At 34.5% G+C, this 15871-nt stretch overlaps 1 protein-coding gene across 1 annotated transcript in view; it reads left to right on the forward strand.

The window, feature by feature from the left end:
- Nucleotides 1-14367, forward strand: part of LOC107078037 (uncharacterized) — a 102519-nt gene extending 88152 nt beyond the window's left edge. The window contains exons 25-27 of the mRNA XM_015352753.2: nt 3798-3961; nt 11312-11428; nt 13413-14367. Of these exons, the coding sequence (XP_015208239.2) occupies nt 3798-3961; nt 11312-11428; nt 13413-13507 (376 nt within the window). The 3' untranslated portion in view covers nt 13508-14367. The remainder of the gene's footprint in view (nt 1-3797; nt 3962-11311; nt 11429-13412) is intronic.
- The last annotated feature ends 1504 nt before the right edge of the window (nt 14368-15871 follow it).

Here is a 15871-nt window from a genome sequence, read left to right on the forward strand (position 1 = left end):
ATTAACTTCTGATTGGAGTCCTGCAAGTTGAACATCACATTGTTACCATCCTGACTGTAATTTTAAGTCTGAGCTTTAACTCCTTTCCTGACAACAGGTCAGGTAATCTGAAACTGCAATGTAATGTAAGTTATTTTCCTGTTTTAATTTCATTACATTACTATGTTACTATTACTATGTAATAACAATTTCTAAATCTAAATTACTTGTGTAATGCTTGTGTAATGTTTTTTTCTGAATGCTTACCACCTGCAAATTGAGAATTAATCACTTATGGGAAATTTTATCATATGCCCTATGTGTATCCATTACTTTTGTTCAAAGAACTCGTAACAGGCTTTACGATTTCTAAATCCATGCCGACTTTTTCAATAAATATTTTCATAGGTGATCCTCTAGTTTATTTATTATAATAATTTTAATTACTGTAGGGTACAGTATATGTAATAGAAGTCAGACTTAACAGTTTGTAATTATTTGGTTCAATTTTCTTACTCTTTTTATGGATGGGTTTTATATAAGTAATTCTCCAGTCTCTGTGTCTTATCTCTGTCTTAAGTTATTGTTCTTAAAGCTGGCTCAATAGCTTCTGAATAAGATCTCACATTTCTATTGAGTATATTAGATAAGATACTATTAAATCCTAGGGATTTATTGAGGCATGTCATTGACATCTTCCTTAGTGAATACTTGAGTGAACTACTTGTTTAGTACATGAGCCATTTCTCTTTCATTGTCTGGAAGGATACCATTTTTATTCTGGATATATTTTACTTCATCCTTGATGGTACTTTTGCTGTTGTGTAACTGAAAGAACATGTTATTTATTTTAGTCCCCATTGCAATATTAACTTTAAATATATTGCTTGGCCTTCTTGATATCCTTTTTTTTACCTGTGTTTTCATTATATTATACTAGATTTCTTTAACTAGTACCTTTTTTCTCTTATATCTTTCTGATTGATTTGTTGGATACAGGTTTTCAGCTTTTCATTTACTTTTGGAACAAATTTGTTCTGTGCTTTAAATAGAATCTAGAAAGCTGCCATCTGTTTTTCACTGATTTCATATCTGTCCTATCCTATTTTACTTTTCTTAAACTGTCACTCAGTCTTTAAAAGTCTGCTTCCTGGAAACTGGAAACTTCTGCTTTCGATTCAGCCTGTGCAGTTTCAAAATACACTCAAGGCATGCAATTTCTCCTAATGGTTCGCCGTTCGCTTTACTCTGTCCTGATTGTTTTGAAAGAAAAGATCTATACAAGCATTTTCTTGAATAAGCTATCTGGCAAATTGGGTAAGAAAGCTGTCATTATCTATGTCTACTGCTTCAACATCTGCATTTGGTGGCCTAAAGCATGCTCCTAACACTATACATTTGAAATGCTTTTTTGTTAGTCTGACCCACAAAGATTCAGAGATTCTTGATTCTTGTACGGTAGCTTAGGTTCCTGAACCTGAGTGATCTTTTTAATACATTTATTGTGGCAACAGAGTGTATTCACTAATGTTACACTCCTCTACGTCAATATTGGTAAGCCAGATTTCTGTGATTCCAATAACATCATAAGTCCCTGGTTATGTCATAGTTACTATCTACTATCTCATGTAATTTGTGTCTAATACTCCTAGAATTTAGGTATAAGCACTTACTGTAATTATTTTTATCTCTTTAGTTCCCCCTTGGTCTTTATTTGCCATATAATTTCCTTTTCAATTAGCTTTGGTGTTTCCCTTCTTCCATTTTCTCCTATAATCCTCATTCCAGTTTAAATGTTTCTGAATTCTCGGATTCGTGTGCCAAGTCGACTGGTGGTAAACAAGAGATGATATGTTGAAACTGCATCCACTAGTGCACTAGTAAAGTCTCATTTAGAAAATTGTGTACCATTTTGGTCACCACACTATAGGACATTCTGGAAGACATTGGCTTTAGTGTGAGTGTGTGCATTTCTGTGTCTGTGTGTGCCCTGTGATGGTTTAGCATCCCATCTGAGGGGTGTATCTCCCCTTCCACCTGTTGCTTGCTGGATAAAGTCTGACTCCCACTTGGCCTTGTACTGAATAAAGCAGGTAGAAAAAGGATGGGTGTATATAGTGTTTAATGTGAAAATGTAACATAGGAATGACTAAAAACTCATGCACATTAATTGTAACTACTGACCTGTTTATCCTAAATTTCACCATGTTCCTCAGAATCCAAATTATTCACAATCTGAACAAAAATGGTTAATTCAGGAATTTCTTATTCAGATTAAGTATTTGCATGAAAACAAGCTATCCAAGTGACTTCCTGTTGTCAGTGATTAAGATAATTAGTTCAGAGATAGTCAATCCTGGTCCTTCAGTGCCAGGCTCCTGCAGGTTGGAGAAGAACCCTTTAAATTAACACCTGATTAACACAAATGATTTGGCTTCTTATCCACTTATTTCTGTCAATTATGTCATTGAAGTGCAAGCAGAATGAAAAGCAGAAAAAAGCTTGGCTCTCAAAGACTAGAATTGCCTTCCCCTTATTCTTTCAAAGCTTAGTTGAGATCACCATTTTCAACCTACATTGGTATTTTGAAGGTATCAATCAGAATTCTTGGAAATATTCTTGTAGGCTACAGAGTTTTTACCTTTTATTTAATTAAGCTTATTCAGTCTAAGATTTAATTTATGTCATTTATACTAATAAAACGTTTTTATATACTGTATATATAATAACCTTTAAAATGGACAGACAATTTTCAGAGTGGAAAAGCAGCTCCTGTTACAGTATGTTGAGCAAACTTTACAAAAACAATGTCAGTCTACATTTAGTTACTGAAGGCAACATATTTTCATGAATGCAATTATTACATTTTTTTCCTCTTTATCTACTGTTCAATGTAAAAGGAATGCATCAACTCTTCAAGTAGGTTGTATGGCACCTGATGACAGTGTGGATATGTTCAATTAGATAATAAAGGGAGAATTACAGTCAAGAAACTTCAAAGGGCTCTCACCCTAATTAAATAAATCGGAGATCTGGGAGACTGTGGTAAATAAACATTTTTGTCCTGAAATTCAATTCTCACTGAATGTCAGCTCAAACAGACTACAGCTAAAGGTAATTCTCCAAAATGAGTTAGTTGGCTCCAAATTCCCATATAGTTTGTGCAACAAGGCTGTTTTTTCAAAATGAGTTTTTTTACCTCCTTTACCTCCTTTTTTTTCTTAATGTACTCTGTGTTTACAACTGAATAACAATGACAAAAAAAAGAACAATCTGAAGCTGACAAGCTCAAGGATATCGTATTTTAAAACAGACTGTGTGTAAGTATAAGAATGTTGTGTGAGTATTACATGCTCTACTTCCCTTAAAACTGAATGTTTGATGATAACGTAATGTACTGAAAAACAGTTATAAGGAGATGTAATTACTGGAGTATATGAGAGAAACAGTTAGCAATTTGCTGAATTATAAAGTACAAATGGAGAGCAAGGATTTTCTTACGAAAAACTAGGAACATTGAAATGATGAAATAATGCAAAAAACATGAATATGGCCTTGGAAATAAAAAGAGGCTTATAGAAGATATTAATTGGCCTCTTTGCAAGTAATAAATCACACAAGAAAGTTTCACAAGGTTGTTTTGTTGAGCCCAGTGAGTGTCTGCATGCACACAGCACTGCCTCCTTCATGGCTGACTGCATAGAAAACAACGCTACGTGGAAGAGACAAGGTACACTAGTGGCAGAATAATGCCAAATGCTGGAATCAAAGTTTGAATGTAAAACAGTGATTAATCATGTGTCTCCTGTTCCTCACAGTGCATTACATCTCTGTGCACTCCGGCCTGTTTTGAACGAGCTGTTAGCATCACTACTGGACCATGGAGCTGAGGTTAACAAACTCAATGATGAGCACTGCACTCCTCTGTTCTGTGCAGTGTGTGTGGCCAATCTTCATGGAGCCAATTTCCTCCTGAAGAATGGTAGAGTACTGCATTTCATATTTAGTGCTAAACCAGTGAAGGACAGATACTTCTAAGGATATGCGAAGGTCAGATTATACTATAGGTATGGTTCCTCTAATGTGAAAATATATAGTTCAGTAGCTGTAGTCCTAGAGAATCACACTCCCACCTGTTTTAAAAGGTCAATGAGCAAATCTGGAAAGCATGTTAAATCATACCAATTAAGAAAGGAATTAATCCAAAGAAGTTACTCAAAACTCAGCTGAAATAAAAAAAAACAAGAGTCCATTAAAGATAAAGATTGATCTTGTTTTGTTTTATAACTGTGTATTCTGATGTTTTACATTTTATACAGTTTATTAATATAAATGTCGATATAAATTAAAATTACAAAACTTACTTGATAATCCAAAAATTGCAGTTTGGTTTTTAGTTTAGTTTAGTCATCAACTGATAATTTTAAATGCTGTTTGTATGGTCTTTCAGCATTAAGGCAAAGTTATACATAGTACAACTATACATAGTTGTGTATAGTTCAACCATCCATTTTAACAGAACTGTACATAATACTAAACAAGGAATGGTTATTGGTGAAATAAGCAATGAGTGCATTTAAGATTTTGCTCTGCAGTCAATAAATCAATTCTAAATAACTCATGGTTTGTATAAGTTTGCATAGTTTGTTTTACAGAAGTTTAAAAAGGGGGTAGGACATCCTTACATCATGCTGTATGACAAGATGCATAATTTATTCAGGAATGTGCCATAATCAACAGAAAATTAATTAAATTGAGGTTTGATAGTTAAATCACAAGTGATGAAAAAGTAAGACACAAAATCAATGTTTTTTAACAATTACAAATGTTGAAATGTTTATGTTTGTGTTTACTCAGCTTATGTTATCTTATGTAATTTAATGGTTCAGGTGGGTAGCTGCGTCAGCATGTGTAGGCTGCAAAGGAACAAGTAATAGGTTTATTCCATGCTGAAAAAAAGAAGAAAGAGAACACACTTGAAGAAGGCTCCACGGCCGAAACATTGTGTTCTCTTTCTTATTTTTTTCAGCATGGATTAAACCTATTACTTGTTCCTTATATAATTTAATGGCATCTCTTGTGCTTGTTGGCTCATTCCAGCCTTTAGGGTTCTAGGAAATTAAACTAAAGACAGAAAGAAAACACACATGATAAATAAGTCTAATCAATTTAACCAATTCTTAACTTAGAAAATGCATGTTTTATATGGAATTATAGACCACGGAATAATAACTCTTTTAAGTCACAAAATGTAAAAATGTCTGATTCAGTTATTGAAATGTATCCAGAAAGGTACCAAGGTTTCTAAAAACTGATGGTTTTAAAGACACATTTCATTCATGGTCCACTAGTTACAAAACCTTCTCAGTTAAAGAAAGTTTTACATTTTCATTACAATTAGATTACAACACTGATGAATTAAATTGGGGTTGGGTGGGTCAACATGTAAATGACTGTTCAGCCCACCAGGAAAGTAGTTTAATGTTCCTATTCTAGATGATCAACAACACCAGGTAGGTATTGCATGTTCAATGCATAGTAGTATACAATTCTTGGCATAAACACCATATTATGAATGAAGTGAATATTAATTACTATAGAGATTAAGGTTCCTCTCATAACCAGTCATTTACAGTATAAAACAGTTACTGTCAAAAGAGATGTAAATATAATTGAAATGTTGCAGCCTTTAGAATACTAATGATTAATTAAATTCAGCAATCAATTTTTTCCTTTTTTTGCTTTATTCTTTTAGTACATTGTCAGTATGTCTCACTACAGTTTTGCAAAAACACTCTGTATTCATTGTTTATGGTCTTTGTTTATGACTCAAGTACCACCGCTATTGGAAAGGAACTAGATTAGCATTAGAGACCATAAAAAAGAATTTTACCTCCTTATGTATGATGATAAAAAGATGAGATAAAAAGATTTATCTGGGTTCCGGCACTCTTTTCACCCTGCAGCACATTGGAATACCCCTGGCTTCAGCTAAGTAAATGTCATCTCATGACCAAATGAGCCAATTTACAGTACTGTGATGTATCCAAAAAAGAAAGACTCAGTTAAAAAAGATGAAGACTGCTCATGAGATATAACTAATGTAGTACAGCTTCTACATGTTTGCTCAGAAATCTATTATTGTACTGTAATTCTTTTTTATTTATTCAAGTTATTAATGAAGACTAGATTTCAAACTATTTGTCAGGCAGCAATAATACCGTTGAGAGACTTTTGAATATGGCTAATTTAACTTTAAAGTTTTTTTCAGAAATCATGCAAATGAAAACAAGTATATATATTATTCATTATCATATTGTTTCAGTTTAGGTTAATCACACACATATACCACATTTGAGTAAAGTATAATTATGCATATCTTTACTTATTTTTTATAATGTTTGAACCATTTTACTTATTTTGTAAAAATGTTTTGCTATTGCCATTTTTTTCCATTGAATTTAATATTTGTGCTTACAATATTCTCTTACGTCCAAGGCATGACTCTTCCATATCATGAATGCAAGTAACGTGAGGTACTTTTCTGCTTTACTTTGTTCTAGTTGAGCTCATAATTTCTTAATTAGTTGGATTATTGAATTAACTGGACTGGATTATCTTGCTTAATTTTGCCAATACAATGGTATACACAAATTATACAGTAAATGTTTAAAGATTAGTAAAGATTTATGCAAGAAGCATTTCCACTAATAACAACACTCTCTAATCTATTATGGTATGATGTATTGTGATGTATTGTGATCATGGTGTACTGAGGAAAGATTGCATGAAACTGCTAAATGAGATGCACTATAAAAGTGTTTGATACTATAAGAGTGTATTTCTTGAAAGTGGAAATTAAAGATAAATTTGACTTCTAATGTTATCAATTTTAGATTGAAAAAGCTAAGGTAATCAGTTGCACTGGATTACTTTTCACTACTTCAATTACCATTCTAAAAATCTCAAACTTTGTTCCAATCAGTGTACAGAAAATTTGTGATACTTAAGGCAAACAAAGAGATAGATCCGTGTCTGTCTATCTGTGTTCAAGTTTACACATCCAAAATTCCATGGAGCAAAGTGGGTTATTGTAATAACATAAATGATGTGTAAACCAGATCTAAAATGAAGAATTAAATCTAAAATGCCACCAGGTGTGTAAATACTGTATGAAGTTTAATGGAGTTATCAAGACTAGTTGGCTGAGGGGAATGACAGAAGAATGACAGAAGACTCTAACAGGAGAAGTAAAAATAGTGTTTAATAGTGTGTAAGTAAATAACAAGGTAAAAACAAATGGATCCATGGCCCACAGTGCCTTGCTGAAAGATTTGCTGATCACATACAGGCAGACCGCAGATGATAACTATCTGTCCTTTATCTAATAATCTGGCATATTCACGTGCTGAGTAAAGCCAAAACATTTTTTTACATTTCAATATTCTTCCAAAAAAGAACAATACTGAGAGTGGCTATGCATAACAAAATCTAAAATTAAACTCGTTTTTATTTAAATAAAAAAAGCACCATGAACGACAAATAAGTCGTATAAACAATTTAGAAACAAAGTAAGCATTGGAGTGATCTAAAAACTGATACAGAGAAGAAAATTATGTTATTCAGACAGTGAAATGGCTACAATTCATGAAGCTCCTTCCCCACAATGATTAACTATATAGCGCATTTAAAGGTTGCTTTTCAAAGTGCTCTACAGAACTACAACAATGATAAAAAAATACAGAAGATTTGCAAAATAAGAATACACAATGAGAGGAGACAGTAGATGGGGATACTGAATACAGTAGGAGTAGAGGGGTAAAGAACAGAACCAGTTAAGTAAAGGCTGTTCTAAAGAAGAAGGTTTTGAGTTTTGATTTTAGGATAGAGTTCCAGAATTTTGGGGCATAACACTCATAGAGTGTAGACGGGCTTGGGGGAAATATAGGAGATCAGAATTAGAAGAGCAGAGGTTGCAAGGTGGAGAGTAGGACGATTGTAGCTCAGACAAGTACTGTGCTGCCAAGCCATGAAGAGCCTTATAGGTGAGCATGAAGTCGACATTTAACTTGACAGGGAGCCAGTGCAAGGACTCCAGGATAGGAGTAATGCGATTACATGCACTAGACCTGGTCAGGAATCTGGCTGCCGAACCAGAATTACTTTCCATTCTGCATTCATTAATCTTTTACTGCCTTGCTTAACCCTGTTGGCCCTGAAAAAGAAAGTGGCTTGATCTTTTTGCACTATATCTCATGAAAGGTGTTTTGAACAATTAACAACACAATAGAAGTTGGCACCAGTCATGAAGTGGTGTTTGGTAGCAATACTATCTGCAACATGATTTTAACAATGTTGTTTGTATAAGGCTCTCAATCAGCCCAACACAGCATGATTTTAACAATGTTGTTTGTATAAGGCTCTGAATCAGCCAAAAACAGCATGATTTTAACTATGTTGTTTGTATACGGCTCTGAATCAGTTCAACAAAGTGATGTGAGAACAGGTTTTTCAGTTCTCACACTAGAACTACGGAAAAACTGTCTGTGTTTCATGCAGTTAAGGCATGCCTATGTTAAAAAGAAAAGGGTGTAACTGCATGGAGGCTCCACAGGAGCGTTTGGATCTGGAAAGTCCAACAGACTGCATAGGGAGAGGATGTTTTGTACTGTATATCCTGTAGTGCACAGGGGTCTCACATGGAGGAGATAAATTCTTGTATGAGTCTCCATCAGAGTCATTTCTGTCATGTTTGACAAGTGTGGGACCCAGACGATTGACAAGCAAAGCCCTTTTCTCTGAACTGTCCCACATGGAATCCATTCCTACTCTGGACATTTAGGGAGATCCTACTTGTCTGTGATAGATAAGGGCCCAGTCTGTGATATGTTGATCGCCGTCTAGCTTTTTGTTGGAGCTATAGATGGTGATTAGTGTTTTTGTTTCTGTGTTGTGGGAGTTACCGGAGGTTTTAGTATCTCCTTTTGTTCTCCACAGTGTTACAGGAGGGAGTTATCCTGCCCTGTCTTCTGTCGGTTAGAATTCTTTGAATGGGAACAGTTTTTTTGTTTTTTTGTGGTGGACTGAGTGACAGAACCACAATACAGAATATCGTGTCCAGAAAATGTAATATAAAAATAATATAGAAAATGTATACGACAATATAGTTGTATACAGAAATCCAGCTCTGGTTGTATTTACTACATTTCTTGTTCTGCTTTGATTCTTCCACAATTGTATTACATGTTTTGTTCTGACCTTTGAGTTTTAATTTTTGAAGCTTATGTCAAATCTTAATTTAGTGTCCTGAAGTGTTTGTTGTCTGAATTGCCCTAATTAGCATGTAAATGGACTTGATATTTTGTGCAGAGAGAAAATACAGTAGGTGTTTCCATGGGGTCAGAGAAAGGGACTGTGCAGTCTTAAGAGATAGAGGCTGGAACTTCAATGTACCATTCAATTTACCATCAGCTTTTTCTTTTAGTTCATTCAGATTCTTTGGACCCTGCTGTAGGTTGGTTTGTGCTGAGGGGATGATTTTGCCACCCACAGGAGGTGAAGGGAGGAGGAAATTAATTTTGCGTGATAGGACATGAGGACACATGGGATAGAGTAGGGTTGTATTGGTGTTACAGTGTTGCATTCTTAGTGTTCTTCCACAAAATTAAAAACTTTAATGAACAAAATATTAAAAAAATACAGCAGGTATGGAAAGTGTTCTCACAGTTAAATCAATGTACACCTATCAGCCCATGCCCTCTACCACATATACAGTATTTCTCTAAACAAAGGTTGCAAGAGGAGGAACCTGATTTGGCAAAATGGTGTCATTTTTTATGATGATGTTTCACTGTTTCTAGTTAATTAATGAGTTTGGACATTTCTCATTAATAATGTGACTTCATAGTAAGCTCTTTTTGGTCAGGGTGAATCTTAAATATTGTTATTTTAATAGCTTTTTAGCTTTTCCAGAATCAGAGCTACTACTACAATATATGTTTTAATATATAATGAGACATTAAAAAAGACTGTGCACACTTATTTTGATCAATTCGATTTGATCAATGGCAGTGTATTTAGGCAGAGCAGAATACCTACAGTAGTTATCCAAAAAGAACTGATGTCACCATTTACAGTAGCTGTATCATGTATTTAAAGTTGTAGCCATACACCTATGCAGATATATGCAAACAAAAGTGTTTATATATGATTTTTTGATTAATTAACTTAATTGAGTAACTTCAGTTAGAATTAGATCCAAAAAACCCTGTGGCGATTAAGAACTGGGTTTTAGAGCTCTTTGTAAAAATTCTCAAACAGTAATGTGCAGTACATTGGTTACTGCTTTTGAAGACCCTAACTTTAATTCCTTTCTAAAATTCTCAAAATTTTCATATGTAATTAGCATTCACGGGAGTGAACTTAGAATCTGATCATTTGCATACCCTAAAGGAGGTAAGAATAGGTAATGACTATATGCAATTTTTTAACACATTGACCTTTCTGACATAGTTAAAATGAATTGCGTCAAATGCTTCTTCCTATGATTGTTTACCTATTTGATATATATAAAAACTTTATGAGTCTGTTCTGAAATTTCAGTAAGTTTGATTCTCTTATTACTTGCTGTGTATTTTATATGGGATTTGTAAACCTCAACTTTGTATGAGACATTATTTGTATTCAAATTTCAACTTTTTTTAAACCTAGTGATTTATGATTGTAGTTCTGTTCCTCGTGGAATTTGATCATGAAAGCCAGCAGGCATCCATGGCTTCAAAGCCACACAGCACTACTCCCGAGACAGTGGGGAATTCCCTATACCAAAAGGCCAGGCCTCTTGCCATGGGTGAATTCAACACCATCCAGGTTCCACGAGGGTGATGTTATCATTCAGAACAAGATCAGTGCCAAATGCACTACACTACTATTACACTAGCTGAATAATGATTGTCATCATGTCCTTATAATGCAAGAATTTGATAACTGTAAAAAATAATTCAGATTCACCTACAAGCTGAAAATGAGGTGTCATGCTTTTAAGTTCCTGGAATGCTCTTTCATAAGTCTTAACCAATGGGCGTTGAATAATCAAATTTAATCAATTTTCATTTAATAGGATGTTTACAGTGTTATTTTCTGGAGTCTAAGTTTATAGAATTTCCTTTTCAAAGAATGTTACCAGAAGTTCTGTTCAAACTGTAACATTTTTCCTCATTATAACATAAGTGAGCCTGTTCTTCATGTGTCTTTAAGAAAACTAACTTCACCACCACTCAGGATTGCTTTGGGTTTAATACTCCTGATAAAAACTACTGTATTTGTTCCGCAGGATCAGAGGTAATGCACAGAAATAATCAAGGACTTACTGCATTCGACTACATTCATAATTATGATGAATGGATCAAGAGTGGATTGTTCACAGAAGAAATAAATGCACTATTAAAAGGTACTGTACCAATACAGTAATATACAGTACAGTAGAAGAAACTGCAGTATTATAGGATGGTTCAAGAAAAAAGCATCTTACTGTATAGCATAAAAAGGGAGAAAAAAGAGAAGAAGTAAGCTAAAAGCATAACTATGATGTACTGTAAGCAACTGGTGCATACAATTCACTGATGGATGATATTTCCATATGTTCACTGTTCTGATTCAGACATTACATGACATTTTAGAACAAAACATTAACTCTTATCTTAATAATATACGTTGTTTATGTCTTCAAATGAATTATGCATCATTTGGAGAAAAAAGACAGATACTGTACTTTTTTATCTTTATTATGTAGAATAAAACGTTAGGATAATATTAATATATTTTTTGTGAAATTAATTTACAACATCCTGTAGTTATGCAATGTAACTAATGACCTACTATTGAATGCCAGTTTTCTGCTTTAAAAAACAGACATTAAGACAGTTTTATTCAATGTTAGAAATTTGCCATTTTGTACAATTTACAGTATACTCTTGATTAGAGCTCACTATGAAATGTGTTTGGTATAATACAGACACAAAAAAATGTTTGAGAAATGTATACATTATTATATACATTTATACAAGTATGTTGTATACAAGAACCTTATTCTGTTTTAGAATACATTAAGTGCACCGAAGCTTTGAAAATCTGGATCAAACTGATCATCTTGGAAATGATACTGTACTCAAACATTATGCTTTGCTTACCACTGTCAGGACAGATACGGTACTTTTGGACATTAACATATTGTTGCCACCTAGGCTCAGCAGGTTAACTATAAAAACAACACTATAATGTAAGAATGTACATATGAGGCTAGAATTCAGTGTTTTGATGTCTCCCCAATCTGTGACAGCATTCCACCCGATCTTCTCTGTGTCCCCTGAGCACAGTGTTTCCCTCAAAAATTCACTTGGCAATAGGTTTAGCTTATTCGCCACATCCAGGTTCTCCTCATGTTCAGCGCAGTTCTCCATCCCTAGAAGAAGAGGGAAGTACTGCTGCTGCTTCTGTTCTCCATAGTGACTCTATTTTACTAAGGGTGGTACTCAGGCTCTGATGCCCTGTAACAATGTTTCTGAGGCCATCTGACAGCTCTTTGAAGCTAAAAGAGCTGTCTGAAGATTTCAATGCTTCAGTACCTAAAAAAGACATACTGTATAAAACTAATCATACAGACATAATTACATTGACCTGTAAAAGTAAAATATAATTAATTATATGGAGTAAACTGCATAGTAACACATGTTTTATAACCTGAATATGGTTGACATAGTAACACATGTTTTGTAACCTGAATATGGTTGACCCACATTAGCCTGTCTTCAGCTCAAAGATCTTGGAAATGTTGTCTCTCTGACCATCCAGCATTTTAAGACCTGTACCCCATCTAAACCTTGAGGAGTTCAGCGCCAGACCACCAGGTTCCAGAGCAGAGTTTCTGAATAGAAATAGGGAATTTCTGAACTACTTGGTAGTTTCTTTAATGACAGCTTTAGAACACATATTCCTTCTTGTTGGTTATATATTGCCATTTAAAGAACATGGAGTTATGTCCATAACCTACGTTCCCTGAAATATGAACATTTCCACAGCACATATGGGTTGAAGCTTTTATGTTGAAAACAGTTGGAGGTCTACCTTGAGCACTGTGATATGCTGTAAAGGGGCTATAATAAGTGAAACCTTCAGTATTCAGGTTAATTCACTGCATTAACATTTTTGATGGCAATGTTTCAGTTTCAATAGTAGCATTTCAGTAGAAAAATGTATTGCAAAATTGGTATTTGTATTGAGATCCAAATCAGTTACCATTAATAGTGTTAAATCTAGTCTCATAATAAAATAAATCTACTATCCCTCATAATGGATACTTGTAGTTTTGGCAAACGTTTCAATATTTTGCTTCAGATATATTTTTTGAATAATAAATAATTCATTGATTTTTGCAGCATATTACCTTAAGCAAACCCGCTCACTTGTAAGAGGCATCAGCAGAAAGTTAAACCTGGAGGAGTCAAAGCCACGCAGTTTCTGGATCAATTAAAAGGCCTCCCAGGTGCCTACCTGCTGGGTCAAATCACAGCCCCAGCTCCTTTGTCTAACAGCTGATTCTGTTACACCAGAAGATGGACAAGAGATCAGAGCAATCAGACTGTAACAGATTTCAGTCAAGCAGCTTATTAAGATTCTGTGTGGTCATGAAACAAAATATTTAAGCAAATCATTTTTCCAGTTCCTTATCAAGAAAGCATCTAAAAGATTTCAATGCTTCAGTACCTAAAAAAGACATACTGTATAAAACTAATCATACAGACATAATTACATTGACCTGTAAAAGTAAAAAATAATTAATTATATGGAGTAAACTGAAGGAAATGATCATTGCTGTCTATTTGAAAATAATATCAATTTGTTGCAGAATGTAGAAATATGTATCCTTTTAAATATACTGTGTAAATGGTTTCTGTTACTGCATTCAGATGTACAGTATCATCCCGTCTGGTCTGAGTGTGGACACTCAAAGTAATGCTGATCACTTTAGGCAGCAAAATCTAAAAAGAAATTGTATCTGTAATACAAATTATACATTTATAAAATTCCACTCATAAATTATCCTGGTCACTACATAAAGCTGTGCTGTTCAGCAGAGTGGTAGTCGTATCTCAAAAAACACATGGTGTTTGCAGAACACTTCCAGTAAGTGATATTGTAAACATGTGGCAAAAAGGTTTTGTTGTCTGATGAGACAAAATTGGAAGTTTCTAATGTAAATGCAAAGATTTACATCTGATGGTAACTCAGAACAGGGCATCACTCTGTCAGCACCATCCCTACTGTCAAGCATGGTGATGGCAGCATTATGTTATGGGGCTGGAATTTATCAGCAGAGATTGGGAGACCTGACATCACTGGGGGGGGGGGGGGGGGGGGAGATTTGGAGCAACATGCAGGGAAATGTGAGGAGGCAAACCTGCTTCACTTTGCTAAAGACCTAAAACTTGGAACATTTCATCTTTCAGCATGAAAATGACTCAAAGCACAAGGACAAATAGCTTAAGAAGTAGAAAGTGAATGTCCTTGAATGGCCTAGTCAAGGATTAAATCCAAAAGAAAAGACAAATTTCAGAATTTAAAACTTGCGTTCCATCAATTCTACATAACCACAGTTGTGCAAAGAGCAATGGGTTTTGCAAAGAAGAATGGATTAAAATTGCACGATGTAGAAAGCGGAAAGATTCGTATTCACTCACAACTCTAATTGCTGCCAAAGGTGCTTCCACCAAATATTGACTCAAAATTGACCGAATTTTTCCATTAACACATTTAAGCTTTTGTTTAATTTTGCATTTTTCTTTTCACTAATAAAAGTGTTGAATTTAAGCAATCGTGTTTTGATTAAAAAAAACATTCATTTAAAAATGTGTGGACATCATTTGCTCTTCTACTGTACAGTACATCCACCATTACAAGGGGGTAGATAAGGCAGTGTAAATACATTCTTCTAATTGTCTGTAGGTAGGTATTATTACATTATATTGCACCATTATTTTCTTGTCTATAATCAATTGATATAAAGTACAGTATTGCAGCACTGTCGATATCTAACAATAGATAATAATGTTCTTATTTACATTATACTTGACACTGTTCATTTGGGAGCAAATGCACTAACAAAATAATAGACTAGATTAGATATGGAAACAGTTTAATTGATGATATTCTTTAAATCTTTTTTGTTGCTTGTTTTGTACTGCAGTATTTCTTGTGAGAATATCACTAGGGAAATATCATGCTGAAAAATCCCTGAAAATATATTTGGAACTACTGTATATGCAAACAAACACCAGTATAAAAATAATGATTAGAAACAATACTCCACGCTATATAAACCATCATAGTAATATGTTTTCTCTCCAGGTATTGTAACCTATTGGGGATGCCTTAATCAATGTAATCTATTAAAACGAAAAATAATAGTGCTTTCAGCAGAGAAAAGAGCCACAGAGCATCCCAAGGAAATTATGGTTGCCACTAGATTTCTTATTTCCCTTTATTGTTATTTTCATCCATCCATGTTTTAACAGCTTTATGCAACACAGGGCTACGGGGAGCTGGGGCCTATCCCAGCAAGTAAGATATACCCTAGACGGGAATTCAGTACATCACAGGGCACACACAGACACAAACATGCACATACTCGGGCCTATTTTCCCAGAATCCAGTTAGCCCACCAGTATGTTTTTGGACTGTGGGAGTAAACTGGAGCACCAGCAAAAAAAACCCATGAACAAGGGGAGTATATATAAACTCCACATGGACAGCACTCTAGGTCCAGAATTGAGCTCAAGGACTTGGCACTCTAAGGCTGCAATGCTAAGGACTGCACCACCATGCCACCCGCTATTGT

Source organism: Lepisosteus oculatus, chromosome 7 (assembly GCF_040954835.1).
Source record: "Lepisosteus oculatus isolate fLepOcu1 chromosome 7, fLepOcu1.hap2, whole genome shotgun sequence".
Classification (NCBI taxonomy): domain Eukaryota; kingdom Metazoa; phylum Chordata; class Actinopteri; order Semionotiformes; family Lepisosteidae; genus Lepisosteus; species Lepisosteus oculatus.